The 14,858-nt window shown below is 38.2% G+C and overlaps 1 protein-coding gene across 2 annotated transcripts in view; it reads right to left on the reverse strand.

Annotated features, from left to right (window-relative positions):
• The window catches only part of ARHGAP10 (Rho GTPase activating protein 10), a 139,162-nt gene that overhangs the window by 33,261 nt on the left and 91,043 nt on the right, over positions 1-14,858 (reverse strand). For both annotated transcript variants that reach the window (XM_018926922.3, XM_009101358.4), the window contains one exon: positions 1,346-1,496. In XM_018926922.3, coding sequence (XP_018782467.1) covers positions 1,346-1,496 — 151 coding nt within the window. The remainder of the gene's footprint in view (positions 1-1,345; positions 1,497-14,858) is intronic.

Genomic DNA, 14,858 nt, shown 5'->3' on the forward strand with positions numbered 1-14,858 from the left:
CTCCTCAGTTCACACCTTGCTCCATGGAATTTGAGAAGCTGTGGTACTTCTTGGGTCCTGCTAGGATTCACATTCAAAATAAGATGTGAACAGCTCTGTGAGTGGCTTCAGTTTAGCTTTGCTTTTCAGATGAGGATAAATTTATTTTTGCAGATGTAACTCAAGAGCTTTCTGAGCTTTTGGGTGCATATTATTCAAATTAACACATCTTAAGCTTTTTAAGCAGATACCCCTAAACATCTTCTAGTCAAGGCATTTAGTTTCACATTTGATGCAAGAAAAGACAGACACAGATTTTGTCTCTCTCTGGTGAATCAAATCTGATGGCAGGAATGCTGAATTTCTTGCTGACTCTTTGCAAAACTGGCTTTGAAACTATAAACAGTCCTGATTTTATTTCTAAAAGCTGAACTTAACAGCTGTTGTAGGTATTTGTGTTCCTTCCTTATGAAACCAACCACTGTTAACCACTGATTTAGTGACAGTTCATCAGTGAATCTCTTACTACTGCGTGATTCCTAATCCTTCCTGTTTATTTTCACTTACTGTAAATGGACTTTGTGCTCTGATCCCATGGCTCTTCATGTGAAAATACAACTGGCAAAAAACATTAGGAGAGAGAAAAAGAATAGGGTGGAGAAAAACTGTAACAGAAAATGAGCCCTGACTTGCCTCCTCAGTACTGTATGTACCCCCAAGCAATGAAATCTCAGGAAAATGATTATGGTTCTGGCCAACAGTCAGGATACATAAGATGTTATTATACACCCTTTGCCTCACTGTATGTTGCTACTGCAGACAGCACACAAAAGGAAGACTTTTCTTTTCTTTTTTTTCCCATTGCTTTTCAGTGGTAAGGCAAGTTGACAAGTATTTACTGCTAGTTACAGCAAGGTATTAAAGATTCAAGTGAAGTAGTGGTATTCTCCAGTGCAGTGGTGACCTGAGCCTTTAATCCAGATGAATTTAACTGTAAAGTGCATTAGCTCTTCTCATAAAAGATTTGCTTTAATTTTAGTCCTCTCTCCATTTATCTTATGGCTGTGTAATCTTCAGTAGAGGTCAAAGAGATTTCCCCAAAGAAACAGGAGCTGCTTCTTTTTCAGAGAAGAAAGCCATATTTAAGACAGTCAGTCCTACTTTTAAACATAAGTCACAGGACAGTACTCCCTGCTGTCCTCTCTCTGTAGCTCTCCTTGCTTCTTTGCATGTTCCAAGGCAATTAAACCAGCGTGCATGTGCATCCACACATGTATACAAATGAAACATGAAATGAAAACACCTCCTGGAGATAGGATACACAGTCCATCTGATGCAAGGACTGAAATTATTACTAACATCTTACCATCATCCAACTCCAGGCAGAGATTGTAAACAGCCAGAGGCCTCTTAATACGCTGTCCTTGTCTTCTTGACTGCCTTGGTGGGGCATTTGGAGGAGATACTGACATAGAGATTGGCTCAGGAAAAGTAGCATCAGGCAGGGTTTTGAAAATCTGCAATCAAGAACACAAAGGGTGTTAATTATTTATCGTGAAGAGCAACCTGTGCAATGCAACTGTAAACCATTATCAAACAACATTTGTTTTGGATTTCATTCAAAGCAGACAGGAGCCAAAAAATCCATTCCTTCAAGTTTGGGAGTATGCCGTGGGTTTTTAATGAGTGCTTTAAAAATAAATAAATAAATAAATAGATAAATATGATTTGGAAATAACCAATAGCACTGTCTACACATTAACCAAGCTGCCAATCAGTTAATTCAAACACAAAACATTTGCAGCTACCCTTACCAGCTAAGATGGAGGGGAAGGAGAAAATGAAAGATACTAACTTAGGAACCAGTAACCAAAATGCTTTATAGCTTTAGCTAGAACCTGTAATTTTTCCAGAATACCCATTTTAATTTTCAAAGCTTGTGATATCATTATATCAGCCATTTTAATTAAAGAAACACCACACTCTTGAAGAAAGCAAGGGGAAAATTTTGTGGGCAGGGGTTTTTAATGAGAAATACCATAGTAACAAACCACATAGAGAATTTATTCTGTTAACTATTACATATTGAGACAATTTTGTATTAAATACTGACATTCACAAAGATGCATATAAAAAGGATTGCACTTGCTGTCATCATTTTATCTTTTGAGTCACGACCATCAGCATATCAGCACTCCTCACAGAACACCACATCATTTCTCTCTGAATTAACCAACAACATAGATTCACTGTACCTGATAGCACTTAACTGTCACACAAAAGTCTTACAGTGCTGATTTACTACTAGACATTATCAGTGTGCTGGCATGCAATTTACCAGCAGCCTTCTACAAGCAATCATGGCATGAACAAATTGGCTTCATGTGTATTTCAGCAAAAACAAAGCAGCAGATAAAGAAAAATAACAAACAGGAGCTGTGTAAGAAAACTCCTGTGTCTGTACAGCACCTCTCAGCAATGCAACACAGTGATATAACAAGATGTAATGAAACAGTGTATGATGTTCCTGTGCTCTGCAACTTTATAATATTTACTACAAGGACAAGTGGCAGAGGAGAGCTGTAATCAATATTTAAGGGGAAGCTTTTTTTTAAAGTAGAAATTCATGCAGAAGCTATAAAGGGACAACACAGATAACACATTTCTGGATAATAACAGCATGTGTCAGGTGCAATATGATACTAAAAGCCAGAAAGGTGAGAAATAATGTCATAAGCATCCTGTAGTAAGGCACTCAAAACACCAAGTTAGAACTACTAGAGACCCTAAATGCCATCATATCCTGGCCTGCTAACCCTGAATATTAACGTGTAGGAAGAAGATGACCCAAGATCCCATGTATGCATTGACTTACAGCCATTTAATCATCACTTTTGTATTGGCAGGTAAAAGACTGTGCTGGTGCAAAATAATCAAGAAAGGACATATTCCATGAAAACAGTGGAGATCATATTCCTAAAACTGGGCAGCAGTGAGCCAGAAGCCCATGTATGGTGTGCACAGGAAAGCTTCAGTGGAAACATTACCTTCCTTTCCAGTAAGTGAATGTTGCCATGGGGGAGGTAAAAATGCTCTAAATTGAAGTTCCCCATCCCAGCGTTAGGAACAGTGTCTCCCCCTCCTTCACATGCCTATGAACAAGGGACTACGAGAGAGCGCCAAAACAGCAACTCTCTCAAAACAAAATGTTTACAAAGAAGAGAGCAAGCTGTCCAACCTGGTTCTCCCCAGTGCAGACACAGCAGCACTCTCAGGCAGTGACAAAGCTCTGGTTGTGCTCAGAGTTCTAAAGCCATTTCTTAAAACATGATGCAATATATAATAGTGGAATCTAATGTGCACCTCCATGGCACTTGGCTAGCAGTACCACACTGCCCCCTTATGTGTAAATACAAGGCTAGATTGAGCAGGTTCAGGGATAAATATTTGCTTCTGAAAAATTCAGAGGTACCAAAACTTGAAATGCCATCTTTTCCATGGACCAAGCATTGCATTTGGGCTCCCTGGCAAATAGCTCTCTGCCAAGAGGTTTCAGAATGTTGTTTGCTATGCCACATTCCACAGCTGTGTTTATTTCTACAGCCTTATCCATGGATCTCTGCTGAAATTAGTGATGGTGAGAAGAACAAGTATTTCCCAGGAGTACCTCATAAGAGATGAGCTTTTTTGTATGCTTCTAGGTGACTTGCACAGGTGGCAGAGAACTTCTTCAGTGTTTTTTATTTGTCTCTCACAAATATTGTAATATATTCTTTTAAAAGTATTATTATGAGAAATTAGGAGTCACAAATGCAATAGACAAAAAGATTTTTTGTTCTTTAAAGCAGTTCATATTTGTGTTCATCCCTACTTTGGTATCTTTTTAGGCCTTTTTATTAGGAGAACAAAATCCAGCTCAGCCCTAACTAGACATTTTTCAGCAGCAGCAGCAATGTCTTTCTGTTGTAGGCCAAAGCCTCAGCTCAGTTTTGCAAAGGAGAGCATCTGAAAAGCAAGCAGAACATCAACCTCTACCTTCAAAAGTGCACATACCGCATTCAGCTTATCTTTCTTGCTTTATTTTAACTTAAATAGACAAATGTATTTCATCATGGCTTGGATATTTGTCTGCTGCACTGACAGAAGCACTGCTAGGTCTGCCTGAGAATGAGGGGATGGAGAGCTGCTTTATTTAAGCTGTGGGGAGAAAAGTTGGTTTTGGTTTTATTCAAATTTGCTTCTAATCTTATTAACTATTTAAACATCACTGAAGATAAATGTTTCATGGCTAATAAAAGATGCCAGCTGTGAGTGACCTGCTGTCAGAAGGCCAATGCATGCACACAGAATTCAACATCACACATACACACAATATGAGCACCTGAAATGGCCCCAGCAGCTCTGTGTGCTGGCTGACTTGCACAAAAGCAAGTCAGCATGGGACCACAGGTGAGCAAGTTTAGGAGTACTGTCCTGCCCTACAAGCAGCTGCTATCAGATGCATGGCAAGGCAATCACACATCCAGTTGGAGGGAAACTCTCCCAAGGAAGAACAGATTGGAATGTGCTATTCAAGAGATGATTGTTTTGCTACTCAAAAAAACATGCCCCCTGAAGGTCAGATCTACCACTGTCACTCATCTGGACTGCAGAAGTCACCACAGCTTAGACTGAATCCTGTAATAAAGACAAGAGTGAGGTATGCTCATTGAATTAGGTCATTCTAGAAGAGATAAAAACATACTAAGCCAACCTCAAAGTTTAAAGATTTCACAGTCACGTCCAGTGTTAACACCGTTTTTGACACTGTGGTCAAACTGCATGAGATTTATAGACTGTCAGTTCTCTACAATTTAGTTCTCAAGAGCTCTGGCATCCTGCTATTGACCTACCTGGGAGTAAACTCTGAAGCTAAGTGTAACAATTTACCCTTGAGAGAAGACTAATATAAGTAGCACTCAAAATTTTAATCCAGCAACAAATCCCTCTGTTAGTCAGTCCCAGTTAGTTCACTATGGTTCTTTAGGTCTGATCTTACATGAAAGCAAAATTTCAAAGTGCACACTGAATAAACCAGAGGATGAATCTCCGAACCTGCAGCATAAAGTTTACAACAAAAAAGATGAAACTCTGGTGGATCCATTTAAAACTCTGGTAAGTCTGACCTATTTCTCTCTCTATGTAGGAGTATAAAATGGATGCTTTACAAGCCTAAACAAACCACAAACCATCTTGGGCATACAGCACTAATAACAGCTCTGTCTAGAGCAGTGAGCCCAAGATCATCCCGATATAGAACCATTCCAATTCCAAAATCTGTGTCCCACATTGTCTAAGGCAGCATTTCTGCAGAGTAATGAGCCAAATTCAACATATTATCGTACTGTATTCTACCAGCAGATCCACATGGCAGCAGCCCAAGCAATTTTGCCAGATTCCCCTTAATCTGCAACAACAGTGTTGGACTCTAGATCCTGAGCTCTTCCGAGAGCTGATTTTAGATACTGAAAAATCCCGTGGCTGGGAGGATTTACCTTGGCTTATTCCACAAGTTTATGCCTAGATGTATAGCCGTACATGGAAATGTAGATTAGACTCTGCTGCTACAAGAGAATACTGATCTGTTCGTTCTGGTCTCAAGCAGAACTAATTAATGAATTTCAGTATGTTTGCCAGGAATTACTTTAGGAAAAGACCCAGACATCAGGTCATCTCTGTCTGCTTTGTTTCACTGGGGTAATTAAAATTTCCTCTAAAAATCAGTGGGAAGCAAACAGCAAGGACAGAGTGGGGTGAAAAAGAAGGGAGAAAAAACTGGAGGCTTAGTAATAGAACTAATGAAGATAAATTTATAAGAAATCAGCTTAAAGCAGTGCCATGGTTTTGTTTCAACAAAAAGTCCCTATCACTCTCATAACACCAAGCACCCAGAATATGGATCTATATCCTTGGAATACACAAAGACAAACCAGAGCAGCAGAAGTCACCGTCTAATACAAAGGAAGCTAGAACATGCAAGGTTATTCCAAATTCTTTGGAATTCCCCTAGTAGGATAGGCTTCACTACTACAGTCATATGTTGTGGAGAAGAGTATTTCTCATGACAAGAACAACATGCATTTCTATTTGGGCAATTTCCTACAATAACAATTTGATTTGCCATTGTTAAATAATAGATACAAACACAGACACTTTCACTAATGTTCATTGAATAATAGAAAACATTATCTAGCTATGGCACATGTACTGCTCTCCCCTTACACATTTTATCCCTATGGTACTCCTTGCATTTCCATGACAACTGGCTATCATATATGCTGATCAAAGAATATTTTATACATTAGCAGTTAATGGGAGAGTGCAAGAGGAGCTTATCACCATGGTCTTTCCTTGACTTAGCTTCTTTTCAATGTAAGGCAAGACCAATTCAGGTTAAACCCAGAATCTGCACAAAACCAAAAAATCATATATTTATATTACAGACAAAAACACTAAAAAAATGGCAACTGTCTTTGTGGTTCACAGTGTGCTCTTACTCAGATTAATTTTCAACATTTTTTTCCTCTTAGGATAATGAAGACAGCGGTCGTACCCTGCTTTTTGCCATTTTCTGAAACCAAAGCAATGATCTCTTTTATGTCAAATTCCAATTTTACTGTAGATATAAGCATTTCAGAAATTGCAAGGTGAAAATAAGCATCTTAAAACACTACTGTAATAGTTCAGCCACTAATTATAACCACTAACCACTAATTGCACACTAATTGTAATCCATTTTTTAACAGTAAAAACCACATTCAATAACATGAAAAGTTCTAGGGTTTTTATTCCCTATTTGAAGGGATTACAGAAGCTAATTGGAGTTATTAAAAGTTTAATTGTAATAAAAGTACAAAATATCAACTTCTAGAGAGCTAGGACAAAAGTTTTATTTCAAAACTGATTTCTACACCAATTCTAACAATTTTATAGAACTTCCAGAGCACTAAAATCTTTTTAAAAAATCCTTTGTTACTGTAGTTTCTTACTGGTTCATCTAAGAAACTTTTTATTTTAACATTGTCTATTACTATGGACAATGTTAAATCAACATGTTGCATTCCTGGTTTTAGTCAAAATATCTATTTCTTTTTCTTGTTCACAAACACAATTCAATAAATAAAAACTACATGCACTAGGAATTCTTGATAGCGAAACAGAGTATGTGTTCAGTGTGCAAACTGTGATTAAAGTTAATTACTTCTAAAATTCACATTCAATATTTTTTAAATGTTTACAAAATTCTCCAAGAAAAATTATCAACAACTTCATCAGAATTCTTAAATAAGTTAGCTCCCAAATGTTACCATTATGTCCACTCCAATGCAAGTGTGCCTGCCTCAAAATAGCTATCCTGTCTCTTGCACTTCAACACTTATTTACTGTGAAATATGATTTGCTGTGCACTGCTTTCTGTGAGATTGCACCAGATGCAGGTTTTCTGAGGCTTTGGATTTGAAGGCTTGAATTCCAAACCACAAAATACATTTGTATATTATTCACAATCATTATATTGGGGAGTGGGGGGTAGAATCTGATCTAGAGCTGAAAACTACCTGCAGCTCAATCTCTAGAGGGCCACCAACCAGAGACCATCAATAATGCTCTTGATGCTGCCTGGCATACACTGCTGAATTGCAGTGCAACAGTGGATGCAGCCAGGAAAGTAACCAGGTATAAGTCAAAACAGGAATCATCCTTGGCTGTGAGCCAAACCAGAAAGCTCTCCAAATAAATAAATTAAAATTGAATCCATCCAAGGCAGCTTTTTCTTCATTGCAAAGATATCGTTTGTTGAGCCCATCTGCCCGGCAGCCGGACCACCCCTAACTAAATGGAACATTGCTTATAGGGATTTGTGGACACTCTGAGCCTCAATCCCCTTCTGACTGGAGTATCTGCTATCTCCCCTTCTTATACAAAAACAACTACAGATCTGGACCATCTGCAAAATACAAGAGTGACAAAAGAACACAGGGCAATTTCAGATAGACCTGATGCATCAGAGGCTCTAATAGTGACTCATCTGCCCTGACTGCCTTGAACTGCGTAGTTCAAGTTTGGGACATAAGGAAGAACCTAAAAAGCCTGCAAACACAACATTACAGTCTAAAAGACAGCTGCAAAGGAGGGAAAAAAAAAAAAAAAAACCAAAACCATACCAAGGTTAAGAATGCATGTCCTCTGATCGCTGGCGAATGATGAGTTTGTTGAGTCAGCCTTTCTAAAAGCAGCACTCCTGACACAAAGACTGCAGCTTCCACCGGATCACATCGTGCTCCACCTTTTAACAGTTCATGAGAAGAACGCTCCTGATGCAGCCCGTTCCCTGCTATCAACCAATCCATTTTAGCCATCGAGGGAAATGAGAGAGTTAACCCCATACCAGGCTGGGAATACCTCCAGTTTGTCCACTGCACCAGCAGGAACAGCAGTTTCACCTTCTCTTCTGTGCTCACTACTCTAACTCACACCAAGAAGAGTATTCTAAAAAGGTTACCTTTCCCTGTTACACATAATAGCTATGTGTATCTTGTTTAGATACAGGAACTACCTAAAATAGCAGAGAAATGCCTTAAAATTAAAAGAATGAATAGTCAATCTAATTACCTTGATTTCTAAAACATTACACTCTTCTCAAAGGAAAATAATGCAGAAGGAGAATGTTTGCATGTATTTTCTTTTGCAAAGAGTGTGAGAGGTCCTAGGAAGATGAAAGATGGTACTTGGAAACCGAAGTCAAGACCCAGCAAAAACAACAACTATGGCCAAACACAGCACAGGTATCTCCCCTTCATTTGTAATAAATATATATGTAAAAACATATACATATACATGTGCATACACACACAAAACCACCATATATATATACACACACACATATATATACATCTATCTTTCTGCAGATTTTATGAACAGATAATTGAGGATAAAACCCCTCATTACCCCCTACCACACTGTCACCAAGCAAAGCATCAGAATGAAATGACAAGATCTTCAAGATTATTGCAAATGACACGGTTCCAACTGCAGCCAACCCTGCAGCCTCACCAGTGTTTTCTTTTTTACAGATATCCTTGCTGCCATCACAAGGATTTATACCATCATTGCTTTTTCATGTATTTTCTGCTCATTGTTTTTTGTTAAAATACATTTTTTACCTTGCATTATGACTATAGGCTCTTTGGAGATAAAGAACACCCTGTTCTATAGTATGTCTAAATTAGTGCAAGAAGCCTGCACTTGAAAATATTGCAAATAAAAGTATTATCAGCTGACTGCCACGTATTTTTAAAAATTTTTAATGGTTTGAAATACACTAGCTCTTCTGGTAAGGCAAAAGCTTACTAGAATTCCAAAGAGTACATGCAAAACACATTATGTCACAGAGTTTCTGCATAAGAATTTACTTTTTCAACTTTTCAGAAGCACAACAACTTTTCCTCTCCATGTCCCTTGCAGTATTTTACAGAATATTTTATTTTACTAACAAGATTTTATTTTTAGCAGTCTCCATCAGGATTTCTCTCTCGCTGCCTCCTCCATACATGCAAGCACAGCACCCTGACCATCAAGACTGAAGCAAATATTAGTCACTTGAATTCTGACTCCTTTATCATCCTTTTACTTTACTTTCTTAGGAACATTGCTTGTGGGCAGCACAAGATGAGATCTCTATCACTTTGAAATTTTGTATGAAGTAGAGGGAGGTTACCCCAAATTAAGTGTAAATAAGGTAGGCAAATCAAGAAGTCACAAATCTTTATACTATTTCTATCTGCCATGTATTTGTAGCATCTCAGCAGGTCTCTCCAACCCCTGAGATCATGATTTTTGTTTTGATTTTCTTTATCAATATAAAATGATTTCTCACAGTGCATGTTTTGTTTCTTTTGGACCAGTCTAGCAGCATACCAATCCAGGTATTGATCCAGACTGCTTCTAATATCATCAACTGCAGTCACAAAACGTGAGTAGAAATTTGATATTCAGTCTTCTTACTATGCAGAGACAACATTTAGAAAACAGGAGTCTTTTAAACAAAAAAAAAAAATTTGCAGTCAATTTACCAGGACATGTGTGTATCTCACATGGAAGGGTTTTATGCTATCTACAGGGCAGAGAAAGGATTTAAAGAGTTTGCTCACACTGCAGTGGAACAAAAGAGCTGCTCTGACTCCAGCCAGAACTTCTTTGTTGTGTCTGTTGCCCTTTCTGCTTGAGACTCAGCCAATGATTAAGGCATGTAATTAGAATTAAGTTCAGGAACAGATTCAATGACAATTCTGAGTAGTTACATGCTTCAAGTTCAGCACGTGCTAAATATCCTCCTGAATACCCTCACGTGTTTTTACCACAAACTCTGTGCTAATGGACATATTTTAATGTCATTTTTCCCCCCTCCAACTCCAAAGTTTGTTGACTTGAGAAACATTTAGCTTGTGGAGGTTTCAAATTGCTGCACCACAGTGAACCACCATAATTACACTGCACGGCTTCTTGGTCCCCCTTTGCAGCCAAAGGCAAAGCAACAGGAAAGCTGAAACAAACCCTCTTCAGTAAGTCTCGTGTGTCCCTTCAAAAGATCTGCTCTGTTGCCAAAAAATAGTCTTGAGTTCATGTGGTGGCGTGGCATTCCACCCTGAAGCATTTACCTGCAGCAAATCTGCTGGATTGCCAAGGGGAGACTGTGCTGCTTCATGCTCTAAAACAAACTGACTTCACCCGCTTCCATTCCTTCTGTCTCACAAATATTGCATCTATCATGCACTGTAATACGTTTTAAGACAAGATTTTTCAAGGATTACAACATGAAGTTGATGTTGGCTAAAGAGCTCAGTAGTATTAAATTCTTCTCTTCCTTTTCTAGTTTAAAAAAGAAATCATGAAAGTGCCCAAAGTATGAAAAAAAAGTATTTTGTTTAAAAAAATTCCCCTTAAAACTATTTTGAACATATCAGAGCTAAGCGAAAGACACTTTGTCTAAAATATGTAAAATCTTTTCTCTTTATAGGAAGATTGATAGAGAAAAGGTATCTGTCCTATATATACAAAATACTGAGCTTTTAAGCTTGAGTGTCCTTGAGATAATTTTGCCCATAGGTTGTTTGAATTTGATAAAAAGGTATCTTTTACAAAGCCTATTCCCTTTCCTGAGATTCTGCTCTTCCAGTCTCCAGAAGGAACTTCTAGGTCTAGACCCTCGCTTTTTTCCTTCTTATTTTCTTTCACTGTAATCTTAATCTTCTTTCTGTTTTTATAATCTTGCTATTTGTACTCATTATTCTTTCCTCCCCCATACCCTGGTTTAAATATTCCCATCCCACTGAGATTTTTATTCCAACCTCCTCCCTCATCTTCTTTTATTTTTAGACTTTTTTTTTATCCTGGTGCCTTTTTTTTCCTTCTTAAAATAATATTCAGGGAATTGAGAAACCAAAATGGTTCACATTACCACTGAGGGATCTCTAAATGGCAAATAAACAAGCCCTTTGAATAGTGACATTCACTCCAACAACATACATTATAAACACTATAACAAACAGTAAGATAAACATGTGCATGCACTTCATGCTACCGTGGCATGGACCACCCTTCTTCCTCACCACAAGTCAGAGAAAAGACCAGAAGAGCTAAAATGTCCAAGATTTCCAATCTGTTAAGCCCATGAGAAGAAAAATTAATTGAAACCCTTGAAACTCATTTGGAGGAGGCAAAGAAGAGAAATCAAAACCTTTTCTTTGGGGCCAAGTTGACTAAGACTTGTCATTAGGAGATTACCTAAAGGCCAAGATTGCTCCAGGCACTGTACAAGCACAGCTGCAGTCAGCTCCTGAGCTTGTTATCTCAAAGCAAAATAAACATAATGATGAGACACAAACATGAATTTCTTGATGCTTCTTTAGTGAAGGGAAAAATACAGGACACAAAATCTGGCTATCCTTCCCCTATCTGGCTGTCCTTCCCCATAGCCATAGGACAGAAGCAAAACAAGACATTTTATGGGTCTAATTATCCTCTGGATTGTCCTTGCTTCCACAGCAGGTGGTTCTGAAGGTCCTGAGTAAAATATCTCAGCTTTTGTGTTTTTCTTTCAACACAGAGATCTGCTTGTTTAGCTCACCTTCTGGTGGGCACTGTGAAATACTCTCCCTGACAGAGACCTGCCTGGAACTGACAAAAGCTAAACAATTCCCTCCCTGATGCTCTTCTATCCCTTCCTACTCTTAATCATTGTGCAATTCTAATGCCATTTAAGCAACACATCAGGCTGTATGGTCTAGCTTCAGTGTTCCAATCTCAGCATTTTCAAAAACATCCCCTCCTCAACACACTGTAATTGGTTCACAGATGTGAATTGGATGTACATATGCAGCCTGTAAACAAGTTGGAAGTGGCACTGACTGGTTTCTAGCCAGGAGGATGTATGTATCAACAAAGCTTAAAACAAAAAAAAAAACCAAAACAAAAATAAACAATAAAACCAGCTTATTCACTAAGCATGATACTCTTAGGGCAAGTCACTGTGTTCAGGTTTCCACACATTCATTGCACAGAAATTCTCAAATTAGGACAAAAAGTGATGATACTGGAATGACTGCACCAGGATTTCAATGCCAGTAACCCAATTATGTCTCCTAAAAATGAACAGTGATTCTCGTTCAATAAAGATATCCATAAAACACATAATGGCAATTGATGGAATTTAAAAATATTTGAAGAATCCTTACCATTTTTTACCATTCTGCCTACAAGGTTTCTGTATTTATACCAGACATGCTGATGGCTCCTGCTTCTACAGTTGAAAGTTTGTTGGTCATTTCCTTTGCTACAGGGGAAAAGAAATGCCTCTCTGCAGAGTACCAGAGCTGGAAATTACATATGCACCGGTGTGAAGGGTCAGTGCACCTCCATCTTGACTCCATCACTCTCCTACAATTCCAAATTTTGCTCCTATCAGAAGAAGCTGATGAAAAGAGTCGGAGTAGTGGCTGAACGAAATATTTTAAATATTTTAACCCACAGCTGGTGACATTTCCTAGGATTTCACCAGGGCTATAAATAAAAATACCTAATGCAAGATTCTCAGAAAGTCTGAAATGCACAGAAATTAAAAATAACAACATAAAATGAACATTAGATTGGCAATGACCTTGCTTGCCTTTAAAAGTAGATCCTTGGTCTGCCCTAAACGAAGAAATGTCACTTGTAAAAGCAGCATACTCAGTATGACTATAACATTTTTGTAATGCCTCAACACACCTCTCCTTGCCTTTGCTATAAACACACAGAGGTCACACCTGGGGCTGCCTTCCATTTTGGAAGCAGGTCTAGAATGGGAGAGGTTGCTGCAGGCAGACCACTGATGACAAGTTCACTGTTAGAATTGGCAGTGAAATGACAGAAATCCCTTAAAAAATTATACCCTTCTAGTTCTAAAGAAGGCATAAAACCAAGAAATTATGGAAAATGATGCAGTATTATACTGATGTACTTTCCATTCCTTGCTTCTCCACATTTTCAGAGGAGCAAGAAAGGCCACTAATGTTCCAAATGTAAAACTGATGTCCAGTTTTAAGAGAGGTGACTGAGCTGGCATAAGAATAGGATGCTAATCTGTGGTGATTTGAATAAACACAACTCAACCTCCACATGTTATTAAAACATGCTGGCTCTGCTTGCTCTCTCTCAACTTCCTTTAATTTGTGTGGTCACCTCAATGGCTTTAAAATCATGAGCTCAACTGCAAGGTTTACTTTCATTTCTAAGATCCAAAATTAATACCATGGCTTACAGCTCTTGGAATATTTATTGCTTAGAACTTGAGCCACATGTGCAGCCCAGTATTTTTCCAAGAGAACAATACCAGATCTGCTCAGTGTGCGTGTGAGGACAGCATTACAGCCTAAGTCAACTAAGCCAACAAACCCACCGTGTGGACACAGCTATGCCAACAGCAGCTTTGCCCAGCCTGTATCAATCAGGGAGGGAGCATAATTACATTGTCAGAAACATATATTATTTAGAGTAGATAACACTTGACTTAAATAGCCAATTTCAACACTGTTAACCTTTAAAGGAAATAACAATTTCAATGCTCTGAGTGCTTAAAAAAGGAGAGAGGAAAAAGCACATCTTGGGATTTTTCCAAAGCACTTTTTTCTTTTGACAGTAAGAATTAGGGAGATGCTGTCCATCTCTCAGTACAAAGTACCTTAAACATCCAGTTAGAGAAGTCAACTTAGACACAAGGGACTCCCAAAGGAGAACCTAAATAAGGAGACAAGTATATTACTTTCTTACTATTTTTATTTTTAATTTCAGATCCCAGATTACGTGGAGTGATATCCTGGACAGCACCTTGTACATGTGAGACACTCTAGTAACTGGCAACTTCAGTAACAGCAGCAACAACAATTTCTATTTTCAGTACTACCTCAAATACAAAGGCTTAAAATAACACACATTCAGCTGAAAACAAAGGAAGTGTTAATACCTGGCTGTCTCATAATGCTTTTTATACATAAAATTTAGAGTGCAGTAAAGTCTTCTTTTTTACACTGGGAACTATGAGGTAAAATGAAAACATAAAACAATGAATTCAGACCCTGGTCAAAGTACTTGATGGAAGAGCCAGAAACTGAACCCAGGCTTTCTCTTTTCTCATTTTGTATCACTTTTGCTCAGAAAAAAAACAAATGCAAAAATCAAATGCAAATCTACTGGTGTACTATGCACACAGAAGCACTACCACTGCCACGAAACACGCATTCTGAAATGTCAGTTCACCTATGAACAGGAATGATTATCAAGGATAAATAACCAAAAGCGTACTGTGT

The sequence above is a fragment of the Serinus canaria genome, chromosome 4 (genome assembly GCF_022539315.1).
Source record: "Serinus canaria isolate serCan28SL12 chromosome 4, serCan2020, whole genome shotgun sequence".
NCBI classification, from domain to species: domain Eukaryota; kingdom Metazoa; phylum Chordata; class Aves; order Passeriformes; family Fringillidae; genus Serinus; species Serinus canaria.